The 15,085-nt window shown below is 37.6% G+C and overlaps 1 protein-coding gene across 2 annotated transcripts in view; it reads right to left on the bottom strand.

Annotated features, from left to right (window-relative positions):
• The window catches only part of spz4 (Spaetzle domain-containing protein 4), a 59,065-nt gene that overhangs the window by 24,045 nt on the left and 19,935 nt on the right, over positions 1–15,085 (bottom strand). The window contains exon 2 of one of the 2 annotated variants that reach the window (XM_069840575.1): positions 1,474–1,622. In XM_069840575.1, the coding sequence (XP_069696676.1) occupies positions 1,474–1,622 (149 nt within the window). Of the gene's footprint in view, positions 1–1,461; positions 1,623–15,085 lie in introns of those variants that run through there. The other variant, XM_069840576.1, reaches the window with a different exon arrangement.

Below are 15,085 nucleotides of genomic sequence, written 5' to 3'. Positions count from 1 at the left end.
ACAAACGTTCCAGTGTGTGACAATAGCTAGCAAAATTCATTTGTCGCTCCTCTATACTTGTTTTTTGAAATATGGGACATGACAGTTAAGCGGCCGAGCTTGGAACTACAGTGCTATGTTGCCAATATGGACTACCATGCTGCCAGCTGATGGAAACTAGCAATTGACGTTAAGACGGCTGACGTTAAAACATACATTGACAATTGACGCGAAGGTAAGAAAACAATACAAAATTCGACAGAGAATCAAACACGAAACATACAAATGCTAACATTGTGTGCACAATAAATGTCGCCAAGAGAGCTATTAAGCTAATTAAGCGCTCACCTCTTGGGAACGGTAAGTTTGGCAACTCGACCGTTGTTACCTTAGCAACAGACCTACCACGCTATGTGACATTCAGTTGTTTTTCCGATCGCAACGCTCCTGTCATGTCCCATCTTTCAAAAAAACAAGTATAGTAAGGAAATAGACCATAAGCACGCACGCCCTTTGGTTTCAAGAAACTGTCGCCATAACTTTCTTCGCGGATGGAGCTGTTCGGAATTTCTTGCGTGGTGGGGACGATGAGCGTTTCTATGACATGGACGCTTGCTTCGTCTCCGGTGTCACATGATGCAACCACGTTTCATCCCCTGTAACGATACGGTGCAGGAAACCGCATCACGTGCATTAGGATAATCACATCGGAGTGGGTTTGTGATCTTCTATGAGTTGCATTGGCAACTACCGTGAACACATCTTTTGATATCCCAGCTGCTCATGAACGATAGAGTGTACACTGCCCACTGAGATGTTGAGTTCCTCAGCAATGTCGCTAAGTCAAATGCGACGATCATCCTGACTCAGAGCTTCAGTACGGCACACATTGTCATCTGCGGAGGACGTGCTTGGCCGGTAGCATCGTTGGTCATCTTGCACATCTATCTTGCCGCTATCGAACTCGGTGCAGCATACTCACATTGCTTCCATGACATGATATTCGCATCGTACACTTCAACAAGTTGAAGAATGTTAAATGTTATATTTTATTTAACGACGCTCGCAACTGCAGAGGTTATATCAGCGTCACCGGATGTGCCGGAATGTTGTCCCGCAGGAGTTCTTTTACATGCCAGTAAATCTACTGACATGAGCCTATCGCATTTAAGCACACTTAAATGCCATCGACCTCACAAGTTGAAGATGAATTTATACTGGTGAGATGCCCCTGAGACGCAAAAACCGGATCACACTACCCACTTCCACGTTTGACCATGTTTCCGTGCGCGCAGCCGTCATGCAACTGATATTGCGAGGATATGACGCAACATATGGGCCATCTAATATCTGCGTGATAAAGCTGTGGTCTGCTGCTACGGAAAATTCGAACAAGAGGAGAATATGTTACCCGTGAGAGCTCTTGTTACCTTACTTTTTAAATCACGCTTGTATAAAAGAATGGGTAAAACATTTACTTACGAGATCACTCACCAGGGATAAGCACTTCCAGGAATGGTGCACCAAGACTGCAGCTGGAAATCACACGGAGGTTCTGGATAGGCTTTCGACGTTCGGTAGGGTCTTGAACAGGAAGTATAACCATCATATCCATACGCGAACATGATCAGACCCAGTGTCGACTGGAACAGTGAGATATTTATCTTACGTTCATTAAAATTACAAATAGTCTTACATATACTTTGTTGAAAACTGCACTTTTCTTTACTTTTGCAAATGGAACAAAAGGATAACCTGACCAATAAGAACATAAATTTCATAATTCACGTTTACTTATAACTGCCATATGAAACACAAAAGCATTAATAATTTTACTTCCTTATTAAACCAAGTATAGAAAATGTAATGATGCAAAATAACTCCATCTTTTTACGGACATACAAATTGTTTGCTTTGATCACACTAAGAAGGTGCTTTTAACATGACTTCCATCTGTCAATCTGTCTATTGTGTACAGCGATTTTTGCTAAATGCTACTTCTTGCAAGACATTATTTTGTTCATAGTAAATTCGTTCATAATTGTAGTCATGAGGTATAATTAATTTTACTATAAAATGCGTATTTTTTTATACAAATGTTGGTGGCACGAATCCTATATTTCTCGAATCCCAATTCGAATCGCTCGAGTCTATAGGCCTATAAGTTCCTTAGGTGCTTACACACTTAGCAAACGAACAACGAACGACTGATGAAGCGAAACTTCGTTGTTCGTTCGCTGTTTGGAGCAACGTACAAATCATCAGCAAATGGTCAGAAAACATTCACGTTCGCTGATTATCCGCAATAAAGGCAGACGAAAATATAATTATAGCAAGTGCAGCCGTTGTTATTATAGTCAGTTTAACAAAAAGAACGTTAAAAACCAAAAGCGATGGTGGCAGACGCCACTCTACGAAAGTCGCAATCAATATAGAGGCACTGACTTGCTTCATCATTTACGTCGAATGGAATCGGGACAGTTTCACAACTTCTGTCGCATTATTTCAGAAACAGACTTCCAAATATTACTGTACAAAATAGGGCCAAAAATGTTTAAGAAAGACACAGGCTGGCGAGAAGCAATACCTATTCAGGAAAGGCTAGCATTAACACTTCGATATCTCGCACAGGAAATTCGTATACAAGTTTAATGTATTTATTCAAAGTGTAGAAACAGCTGATTGCCAGAATTATTCCAGAAGTATGTACAGTTAAAATTGAGGAACTGGAAGATTTTATTAAGGTACGACTGCAAGACAGGGGAAAGTTTCAGTACATGGATACCTCATTGACAATAATTATCTTAAAATACTAAAAAGAAAGATTTGTCTGTGTTTGTCGAATGCGTATCATGCTCACGAAAAGGCACTTTTCAGTGCCAATAATTTATTTTGTGTGCACAAGGTTGGAACTTTGTTTTTTCTGGGAGTGAATTTGTCCAAAAGGAATGACATATGTTTATACGCGAACCCAGTTGATTCGTACACTTCATCACTCCCCATTCCAGATCTTTTTATGGACTTCTGTCTTTCCCTCCGGAATGATGTCAGTAGGGATTAGGGACTCAATTTTCTTTATGACTTCTGCTCCCTACAATACAACAAATATGTATCCACTGAAAATAAATAAACAAAAATAATTTTCAAATTTTGCAAGTGTTTGACTCGCCTACCTTGCAGCTGAACGTCTTTCCAATAGCTTCCCAAACATAATGTTTTCTTACTTTATTGTCGTAAGTAGGATGCTTGGGATTCCATAAAGTATCCTGCTCCCTATATGCATTAATAAGATTTATAACAGCGTCTTCCGTCCACTCCAGTTTCGACATCCTGTTGGTGAAATTGAACTAAGCGCTGCGTTCTGCTACGAACTACAAACTAGTGACAAATCCCGTCCATAACGAATACCAACTTCCTTTGATGTACCGACAAGCGACGGATCACTTCCGAAGGCAAACCAAACGATCGGTTTGCCTTTGCTGCGACGTACACACATACCGATTTCAATGAGCGAATGCATTCGTTTGTCGATCATTCGTTGTTCGTTCGCTAAGTGTGTACGCACCTTGACTCCGTTGGATGGCATACTGAAAACAGTGTGGCGTTCATGGCCACTACAAGGTGATATTGATGATCCGGATATCACTGAAATTACAAAAATCTGTGATTTCTTTTTGTGAACATTTCTATTGGACGTCAATGAAGTTAAAACTAATTTTTCAAAGTTTTAACAGCTTTTTAGGTTAGGATTCGAAAGATTCGAATGGTAAAAGCGCGAAGATTTGAGTTTTCGAATCTCGAATAATTTTTCAAGGTTGGCTGGATTTGAGGTTTCGAATGTCCCGTCCTTGCGAGTATATTGCAAAATGACGATTTAATTAAAATCGGCTCTTGTATTTTTTTTTCGTGTTTTTTTTTATTCCACAGCACAGAATGATAACTGACATAGAATAACCTGTATTTCAAAGGAAATGTTTGGATCATTACTACTCAAACTCTCACAGATTACATCCCAATATCAAAAAAACTGACAATTTTATCAAAAGAGAATTACATAAATACAATAGAAACAATATCACAAAACCTGAAATATTCCATCAAAATTTTACTTCCAAAGAATTAAGCGTAGCTATACAAAATTTAAAAACCAAGAAATCTCCTGGTCCCGACAACATTCATTCAGAATTTTTGAGACATTTGGGGGAAAAAGCCAAGTCTGTACTTTTATCCATTTTCAATTTATCATGGAACACCTCAATTCCTGCAGCTTGGAAGAAAGCAATCATTGTACCAATTCACAAAAAAAGGAAACCTGCTCATGATGTTAATAGTTATCGACCAATAGCACTATTAAGCATGATAGCAAAAACTATGGAGTCAATGATCTCCAACAGATTAACTTGGTATTTAGAATCTCAAAATCTTTTATCACCAAGACAAGCTGGCTTTCGACAACTACACTCTACTAATGAACAAGTCATACGCCTCGGTCAAGAAATAAAAGACAGTTTTAACAAAAAAGAAGATACCTTGGCAATATTTATTGACTTTCAATTAGCATATGACTCTGTTTGAAGAAATAAATTATTATTAAAACTCCAGAAATTAGGTATCTCCAGCAATATGTTCAGATGGATATCAGAATTCCTTAGTCAAAGATTCATTGCTACTAAATTCAATAGCTCACTTTCTAGTTACAGACAAACATATCGAGGTCTACCTCAGGGCGTTGTTCTCAGCACAATTTTATTCAATATTTATATAAATGACACCCTCTCTATTAGAGGAATCAAACATGAAAACAGCACTATTTGCAGATGATATAGTTTTGTGGACTTTCGGATCTCACAGACATAGAGACAAAATTCAAAATTCTGCTCTTAAAGCTCTAAATCAACTACATGAATGGAATACATCAAATTTGATGACACTCAATTTAGGCAAAAGTAACTACCAAATATTTTCACTTGGTAAAAAAGAAAGAGAATTCAATATCCAATACAATGGCCAACACCTCCCTAGGACTTATGAATCCAAATATCTTGGAGTTATTTTCGACAGTAAGTTAACATGGAACAACCATTTGAAATATATTTCTGAAAAAGCTCGTAAAAGATTCTCCCTTCTGAAAAGACTAGCAGGAAAGAAATGGGGTTGCTCTAGAAATACTTTGAATACTACATACAAAATGTTTATACAGCCAGTGCTGACGTACTGCGGAGAAATTTTAATTACTTCACCTTTCATAAACGAAATAGAACGTGTTCAAAACCAAGCTCTCAGGCTCATCACTGGTGGAATCAAAACAACTCCAATAGATTCTATGAGATTCCTCACTAATATTAACAGCATCAAAATGATAATAGAAGAAAAAGCACTGATTCAATACGAAAATCTTATCAGATTACCAGGAAACAATTGGCATTCATACAGTCCTCTCCGTAGATTAAAAACTCAAAAAAGTTTCATATCCATGGTTCAAGAATTAAAACAGAAAATCAACGTCCCGAATTTAAAAGAAAACTTACACATTAAACCAAACCCTTTAACACTATTAAATATAGAGTATAATCTAAATTTAACACAAGAAATACTGAAATCAGAAGTAAACACTGAAATAATGAAACAATTGTCTTTAGAGACAATTAATATTATGTACCCTCCACAAAACTAGCTTCATTTATACACCGATGGATCCTTGATCTCCAGGGAACAAGGTGCCGGTGCAGGTGTTACGTGCTGTCTCTTCTCACTTTATAGATCTCTTGGATATGGAACAACAAGTTTTGATGGAGAAATCACTGCAATAAGTGAAAGTCTCAGGAATCTTCTATGCCACATCAATAAATTTAAGAATGCAGTTATATTGTCATACTCCAAAGCAGCTATTCTATCAATAGTCTCTAGACACACACCTTCATCTCAAATAGCAGAAATAACTCAAATGCTCTCTCAACTAATAACACTCAATAAAAGAATTGTATTCCAATGGATACCATCCCATTGTGGAATCCTGGGAAACGAGAATGCGGATGCTTTAGCAAAGAAGTGCAGCAGTGCTACTTACAGACCTGTTACTAAATCTACGTATTACTCTGTGAAAAGATTTATTAAATCTACATACTTAGACTTCAAGAAACAAAATTTGATAACACAATCCCAAGGGAAAAAAATGGAACTCTCTGCATCATAATCCACAGTTGATTCCCGATTTACCACGAAAATCGTCTGTAGCTGCATTTAGATTGGCAACAGGCCATGACTGTTTGGCCAAGCATCTGCATAGAATTGGAATATATCAGTCTCCTAACTGTCCATTGTGCAACTCAAATCAGGAAATGGATTCAGAACATCTCAAAATCTGTGCTTCAGTGGCTGGCCATGATAATGTCTTTGAAAAATATTGGAGTGCAAGAGGTCAAATGACTTTATTGTCAAATGCCTGGCATTAGAAAACAACAACTGCATTATCCTAGGCGCTGGATTGGTAGAGACTCTCCTGATTTAAACCCATTGAACCTTTGGGGAGACTTTAAGTGTTTGGTGTATTCGACTGCTATGCGTGATGAACTAACTATCCATGCATGCATTGTGGCAGTCTGTCGGACAGTACGCATCAGGTATTTTTGATCAGCACTCATCGCGAAGACGACCGGAGACCTGTATTCAGGCAGGAGGAGGTCACTTTAATCATTTCATCGTACACGTGAACAGAGTCTGATAACTCTGTAATTATATATTTCCGGACCCATATTGTAACACACTTTTTTTCTTCTCTATATTAGGAATTCATTTCTGAAGTTTTGCCGTCGAGTTGTGATACATCCTGTAGGACTATATGGGCCTAGAATTATGCCTCCAAGCGAAAAATGTTAAAACTACAAGTTTCGGGCTTAAGAAACTACTTAAAAATAACGCAGTCCTACGTAGGAAATACATAACTTACATGCCACGCTACTTTGAGTATAAAATATCTTGTAACACCTGACTCACGAATTTTACGGTGAATTGCTGCGTACTGGAAATTCTTTTGTTTATGAAAATGCATATATTTGATCTGCTAACTTGCATAAAAATTGCCACTACTGCAATTAAAGTTGAACTGTTGTTTGTTGTTTAGTCAACTGCCCGAAGACAGGTATGAACCTCACAAGTGATATCAACAAGACATCACTTATGAGGCAACTAGGCTGGGGTAGGGTGGCCAGTTTCTTTTTCCTTCCATTGCATACATCGCCGATTAGCTACATATTACACTAATCAGACTTCAGATGTATACAAACAATTGTTCTTCCTCTGACATATCAAGTGAGATGTACTGCCTGACAATAGAAGTAATATCAGCCAGAACCTCAATCAAAGGTAAAAGTTAAAGTATATTTCAATAATTGAAATGTAAAGATTACATATTAGGCTTGGCCTAATTACATACTGATTAATAAATTTCCTGCTTAATTCGTAAATTATGGGAAATATGTAAATGGATTAACAGAAAATAAAATTAATTTTTGTGTACTATTATAAATAGGCGTACAAAGTTTTTAAGTCGTTAGCAATGTAATGTACCTAACTACAAAATCTTAGTGAAAAATATTTGCGAAGAAATAAATTGAAGTTGTGATTGATTACTACGCTTCGGCAGCGATTGCATTTCACCGAGATTGATATTAACAGCGACACGGACATAGCCTAACGACACGCCCTTGGAGTAGGGGAGGTACAGAGTGGAGAACAGAAGTTGTAGCGTAGACGTAGTGGGAAGTAACATTGAACAATCTACTCAAACAGATAAACGGATACATTCTTTACCGCTCTCTGTCATTGAAATACGTTATACGTTATTAGAGATCGTCATAGTTCGCAGATATTCAGGAGGTAAGCACTGTCAACAATTCAAAGGCCAGCACATAGGCCTGTATTAAAAGAATCTGTAAGAAATACTTTTCTTTAAAGGGAGAAAATACTATGCATTGCAAATTGTGTCATATAGATATAAAATCAGAATGGAAATATTTTATTTAGAGACATTTTAACAGTGCAAGAGACAGTGAAAATTCAAATACTAAAGACATCGGACAGTTTCGCGTAGTCAGAGTTTTACCGAGATTAGTGCGATATGATGGTACATGCACCTGATGTTCCCGTACCTCCATACCCGCTGGGGAGTTGATTAGATGCTGCGAGTTGGGTCTACTGTGCCAAGCACTATAACAAAATGGTTTAAATGATTAACATCTTACACAGCGAAGATAGTTCCGCAATCAAAATGGCAAAATCCCTGGTACCAGAATAATTACGAAATTCCCACATATTCATGGATAACGATTATTTTTCACATATGTGTCCAAAACCATAATATTGCTGGAGTCTTCAAATATAGAAATGCCCGAGGCACTTCGACTAGTAGTTCAAGGATTCAATGAAAGTTCTACCAAGTCTAGTAGGCCTATATGCAGTCATGAAGCTTGAGTTGTTGAGGGTACTAGGAACAATAGACTGTGCCGGTACTATTTCGCATTGTCTGTGATGAGGCGATAGTAGCGATACTAGTGGTTAGCAACTATCTATGGATGCATATTCTCTACGTATTGAGCTTAGTGACTGTATAAACTAGACCAGAGCTGGGCATCGGGAGCGGAACTAGTCTCTAAACGGGGACACTTAATATTCATCCGTCGCTGTATCAACGCTGCGCCGTGTTCGGCGGGAAAGAAAGGGGATGAAGAGAAATCATATGGCTCCCCGTGAGAGAGTAGAATTCGCTCTTGCTGCCCAGCCCTAAACTAGACTGTGGTTCTACTATTACCGCTGCTGCCGTTTAGAGTCCCCCTGCTGTCGAATAGTGAACGACTGGATTCCCGATTTCAATATATTCTATACAGCCGTCACTCAGTAAATTATAGTAATGAAAATCTAATTTAAGATATTCTCTACATCGACTTACATAACGGCAAAACGTTTCAATTTCATATAATATAGCATTAATGTGTATAATTAGTGACAAATACATCGCCCAGTAACTATAATAATATTTCATTTTTAATGATAATAATGTTATCAAACCTTCTTAAGTTTTGTAGTTTTTAATATACAGAGAGAAGCAGCAAAAAGTTACCACATTATGCAGGGGACATTGGGGAACAGATTGGCCGCAATCCATTGCTCGACTCACCGGTAAGCTGTAGCAGTGCGGGCGAGCGTTCAGTTTCATTACGGTAGGCCAAAAATTCCCGAGTGGTGGGGATGGAGTGCGCGGGCAGCGGGAAGCGTACGAAATGTTTAGTTGACGAGTGCAGTGTTTGTTGAGCTCACGTTATTACTACACTTGTTATTGAACATTATTTGTGCTATTTGTGTTCGCTATTAATCGTGGCTGGGGTATCAACATGGTGACGTATAGGTCTAGTATTACACAACGGATATTTCTAGTTGAGACATTTCCCCTAAAGAAGAAATCGTATGACAGTATCGCAAGTTTCTACGTTAGTTCCGTGACGCTGCAATGCCTTCGAGACAATACATAACAAAGTTATTAAGAAAATAGCGAGAAACAGGGCCTGTTTTAAACAAAAAGAGGGAACCACAGAAGAGCTATTAACAGAGGAGAAGCTTGCAGACATTCAAGCAGAAAGGGTACAAGAACAAACCATATACTCTTGAAGCCCTGAAGAATGAAATCAGACGAGTGATATCTTAAGTTTCAGAGGAGGAGATACAACAGGTGTTTCGGAATTTTTTTAACACGTTGCAACGTTTTTATTGAGAATGCTGGACATCATTTTCAACACCTGCTTTGATGAAAGGTAAGATCTACATCAGTTTTCAACTCCATTCATTCTTTAGGTAACTCTTAACTAATAATTTAGGCCTACCATAATGATCTAATGAAACTGAACGCCCGCCCACGCTGCTGCAGCTTACCGATGAGTCGAGCAATGGATTACTGACAATCTGTTCCCTGACGTCCCCTGCATAGTAACTTTTCGCTGCCTCTCTCTGTACAAAACATTTGTACTCAGAAATTTACACACCAGAGAATCAGATCTGTATATTATTTTTAGAAAATTACACACTAGAGAATCAGACATGTAAATTATCTTTAGTTAGTCTTGAAGTTTTTAATAACCAATATAGAGACGTTCTAAAAAAATACACAAAATGAAGATCGACATATTGGCATTATGATGTCAAAGAATCTGAGCTCTAAATATGTCAGCAATCCTGCAGGTCATGGCCTTCGTGTGACTTATTGTAGTGTGTGTGTTTTGTCTTATTCTGTAAAGCCATCAGTTCTCAATACTGACGACAAATGGATTTTAGAAAATAGGAAAATTGATATTTCACTGAAAACTACTATTTTCCTGCATATCCTTTGATGCCACGCGTCAAAATGAGGGGTCATTCATTAAAATCCGTTCAGCCGCTTTTCCGTAATTTCCATTACCAGTTCAAATTATATACCTATATAATAGAGAGATTGTATTAAGTGCCTGCACTTTTAGGTTTATTTGTCATGGCAGGCCCTAGTAAACGGTCTATCAGCGATTTCTTTCATTTCACTTCTGCCAAAAAAAAAAAAAAAACAAAACAAACAAACAAACAAAGTGTAGCAATAACGATAATGAAACTGACTGTGGCGATACAAAACTTGCTTCGTGTGAACGTTAATTTTCGTGTATGCGGAGAATAAAAACATACCTCCATAACCGTATGACAAACGAGCGCTTACTGTAGGTACCTAGCCTAGCAATTCTTTGCATTGAAAGGAAATTAACCAAGGATCTCAACATGGACACCGTCGTGGAAAAATTTGATGCTCTCCGTAACAATAGACGCATCAACCTACTCTAGCATTCGTACCGAGATAAGCAACTTGTTAATTGCTTAATGCTGACATAAAATTAATAAATAGGTAAATATTTACAATAGCGTTACCAAAGGAAGGCGAATAGCGAGGACTGTCCACCAAAGACACTACGGGATAGAGAGGAAGAGAGGAGTTTGGGTGGTGTAGTGACATTCTTAGATAATAAATGTGAGTATACGCAAGGAATATCAAGAACTTAAACTAACCTAACCTAATGTCACTGATTCGACCTTACGAAAACTCGACTTTTCTCTGTGATCAGTAAGGAAACGCAAGGAAATTACTAAATTATGTCCTGCCGCTCCCTGCAGTCTTCCACTTCAACGGAATGATCCCGTCTGGCCACACCTCTCCACTCACCACCACTTTTATAAAGTAAATTCCCATAATTATTTCAATGCGAAACTGGTGTCGGTACTCAATTTTTCTTCTGCTTACGGTACATACGATTCGACTAGAAGTCAAGTAGACTACGTAAATACATTTGTACCTTAACGTGGTAACGCAATTATCTATACTAATAATAAATCTGTAGCCAAAATTTTTCTGGTAATTTTCGATTTTACAAAAATAATTGGTGTTAACATGTATAATTAACCATCCTGAAACCGAAAATCGCTTTTTTGAAATTTTTGTTTGTATGTCTGTCTGCCTGTCTGTCTGGATGTTTGTTACCTTTTCACGTGATAATGGCTGAACCGATTTATATGAAAATTGGAATATAAATTAAGATCGTCGTAACTTAGATTTTAGGCTGTATGGCATTCAAAATACTTTATTTGAAAGGGAGATTATGAGGGGGCCTGAATTAAATAAATCGAAATACCTCGCTTATTATTGATTTTTGTGAAAAATGTTACATAACAAAAGTTTCTTTAAAAATGATGTCCGATAAGTTTTATTCTTTACAAAATTTTTATAGGACTGATATTTAATGAGATAAATGAGTTTTAAAATTAAAATAACGCCATCTAAGACGGTGCAATAAATTAATAACAAATTACTTCGTCTATAAGGGGTCTTGGACATCAACAATCGAAAGCTATTAAACATAACCTACAGAGAATGTTTCTGTGTTTGTATGAAGTAATATCAGGAGCTAAATTAATCGAGTTGTATAATTAATTATTATTTCACCATTGGAAAGTGTAGTTTCTCTAGATGGACATAATGCTATAATGTTATTACAGTAACGTCTGAGTAAATCGAGGACAAGTAAGATTAAAGCTTCTTATGCACATAAAATTTGATAGGCTATTTTGTACATTCGTTTTCTGTATTTCTTAAAATAATATTTATGTACACTCATTTTAATCTCAGAGAATTAACGAACAACGAGTGTGTATTGATTTAGTATGCAGTAATAGTACGTTAGCTTAGCAATCCATTATTTTATAATTCATATTTTAACTATGCTCAATTGAATCGTGTTAAAGTACATAAAATATATATGCAATAAATGCAATGAAAAAAAATTGGGTAATGAGCGAAGCAGATTATCTTGCGCTGTTGTAAAAGTTGTTCCCTGGATCAAGCGTCCTATTTTAATTATGTAATTACTTTGTATTTATTTCTAACAGGTGCAGCGGAGCGCATGGGTACGGCTAGTAAAGAAATAATAATAAATTATTATTATATACAAGCTGAGACAGGCGGAAACATGCATGGTTTGGGGAGTGATAATATTGGTGATTCTGAACAAAAACGTTTATATGAACATATGTCCTGTTATTAACGGTTTCGGAGAAAACTAATAGAAACAATGAGGAATATGAAAAGTGCAGGTGATAGTAAATTAAAACATTGTTACCTTATGTTTTGTTTAATTGTGTACTTTTCTTTACAGAACATGTTCAAAAAGTCCACTGTTAATTCCAATGCACTTTGCAGTTCTTGTAGACAGCTGCTGTGTTGCTGATCTGAGCTGATTCGAATATTTCTTTACTTGAGCACAAGCATGTAAAATGCAAACGAGAAATTTCCAATTTCCGCTTGTAAACTTCGCTCTTAAGCCAACTCCACGCACAGTAATCCATTGTAGTAATGTCGGGTGAGCTCGGTGGCCAAGAAATGACTCCTCCGCGACCGATCCAACGCCCAGGATACGTTTCATTGATCCTACTACAACCTAATGTCGTTTTGGTTATGTTCGCATATGAGTGTTGATGAAGGACACGAGACCGACGACCGTGACTTTCAAACAGCTGATGACAATTTATTTACGTCTCTTGACAGCACTTTTCACTAAACTTTCTAAACTTTTATACAAGTCAAAACAATAATTTCAACACTAATTCATGAAGTAAACATCAACTAGAGAAATTATTGATTGTTATATTTTGAAATAAAGTTTGATTAAAAAGTGGGATTTTTGCGAGTCCCGACAAAAATTACGGGAACGATGGATATCTAAACCAAAAAAGGGGACCGTCCCGTTTTTTACGAGTTCACAGCTTCTTTCCTTTATAATAGGCATGCTTAATACAGATATTGTCTTCTTCCTCTTCTAGAAGAAAAAATGCCGTCTTCAGTATCTTGGATTTATTCCTATTCATTTTTCTGTGAAGTCCTTCACCTATGTTGGCTATTTTGCATGACCATCTGTAGTAGATAGAAAGGATGAAACAAAACAAATGAGAATAGACAGCGATGTACGCTGATAAAGAAACCACTTCCTGACGATCATCGCCAGCGTTTATAATCGCCGGCGATGTGCGTCCGGCGATGGTCGCCGGAAATAAACCGCAGCTAAGTATCTAACATTACTGAAATAATAGTAATAATGCTCATTACGGAACTGTAATATTGTTTCGGCATGTAATTATCGCGCGAAATGAACCGATCTCAGAGTAGAAAAATTATAAACAATGTTATGAAATTTTGTAAAGAAGAAAACAAGAAAGGTCCCATCATCTCGTTACAGAAAACTTTGGAAAGAACTGCTATAGCTGTAGGTACGTAGAAGTGAAAAGACTGTGCGTAATATTGGCAGGCAGTGTGTGAAAGCCGAAAAGAACAATTGAAATTGAAACCCCAGTTAAACGTCGTCCACGTCGCAAGAAGAATTCGGAAGTCTACGAATTTGACAAAAATGTCGTTCTTCAAACTTTCTTGGGAACCCCCGATGTAGCTCAATCGTTGAGGGGCTTGCCTACCGATCCGGAGTTACGCTCGGGAGTGGGTTCCATTCCCGCTTGGGCTGATTACCTGGTTGAGTTTTTTCCGAGGTTTTCCCCAACAGTATGGCGAATGTTAGGTAATCTATGGTGAATCTTCGGCCTAATCTCGCCAAATACCATCTCGCTATCACTAGTCTCATCGACACTAAAGTCGATCTGGTTGGCGAGTTGGTATAGCGCTGGCCTTCTATGCCCAAGATTGCGGGTTCGATCCCGGGCCAGGTCGATGGCATTTAAGTGTGCTTAAATGTGACAGGCTCATGTCAGTAGATTTACTGGTATGTAAAAGAACTCCTGCGGGACAAAATTCCGGCACATCCGGCGACGCTGATATAACCTCTGCAGCTGCGAGCGTCGTTAAATAAAACATCGTGATCGACACTAAATAACCTAGTAGTTGATACAGCGTTGTTAAATAACCAAGCAAAAAACTTTCTTGGAGTATTATTGTATTATTTTATTATTATTGTTATTGTTATTATTATTATTATTATTATTATTATTATTATTATTATTATTATTATATTGTATTATGATATAGCCTATGATATATTATGATATATGATAAGCGTAAGTAATCACTTCGTGATTAAAGAGGACGCGGCGCCATGTTCCTTCGGACCCCGGCCACTTAGTCACTCGTAATGAGTGCACCTCTGTACATAGTGTTGGACATTGTGCCACTGTCACATATTCTGTGACACAGTACATGAGGCTAGGCCACCAAAGGGGAACATAGAAGTAGAACTTAAACTGAGAAGGATTCAATCCGGCATCGGAACTAGAATCCGGTGTGGCTTAGTGGATAAAGCGTCAGCACGTAGAGCTGAAAACCAGGGTTCGAGTCCCGGTGTCGGAGAGAATTTTTCTCCGTTCTATCCATTCTTCACTATATTTCTTGGAGTAGGCCTGTTATGAAGTAGGAAAAGAAATTCTTACTCTACATAAACTTCTTAGTGGTTTTAAAGAAAAGATAATGTTTTCAGGTATAAGACACAATTTTAGAGACTAATAAAGTGCATTGGCTTCAAATTTACGAATTGTAAAAATGTTAGGTAGG

This window comes from Periplaneta americana, chromosome 11 (assembly GCF_040183065.1).
Source record: "Periplaneta americana isolate PAMFEO1 chromosome 11, P.americana_PAMFEO1_priV1, whole genome shotgun sequence".
Classification (NCBI taxonomy): domain Eukaryota; kingdom Metazoa; phylum Arthropoda; class Insecta; order Blattodea; family Blattidae; genus Periplaneta; species Periplaneta americana.
The sequence above is the reverse complement of the archived record's forward strand: the minus strand, read 5'-3'. Positions and strand labels throughout refer to the sequence as shown.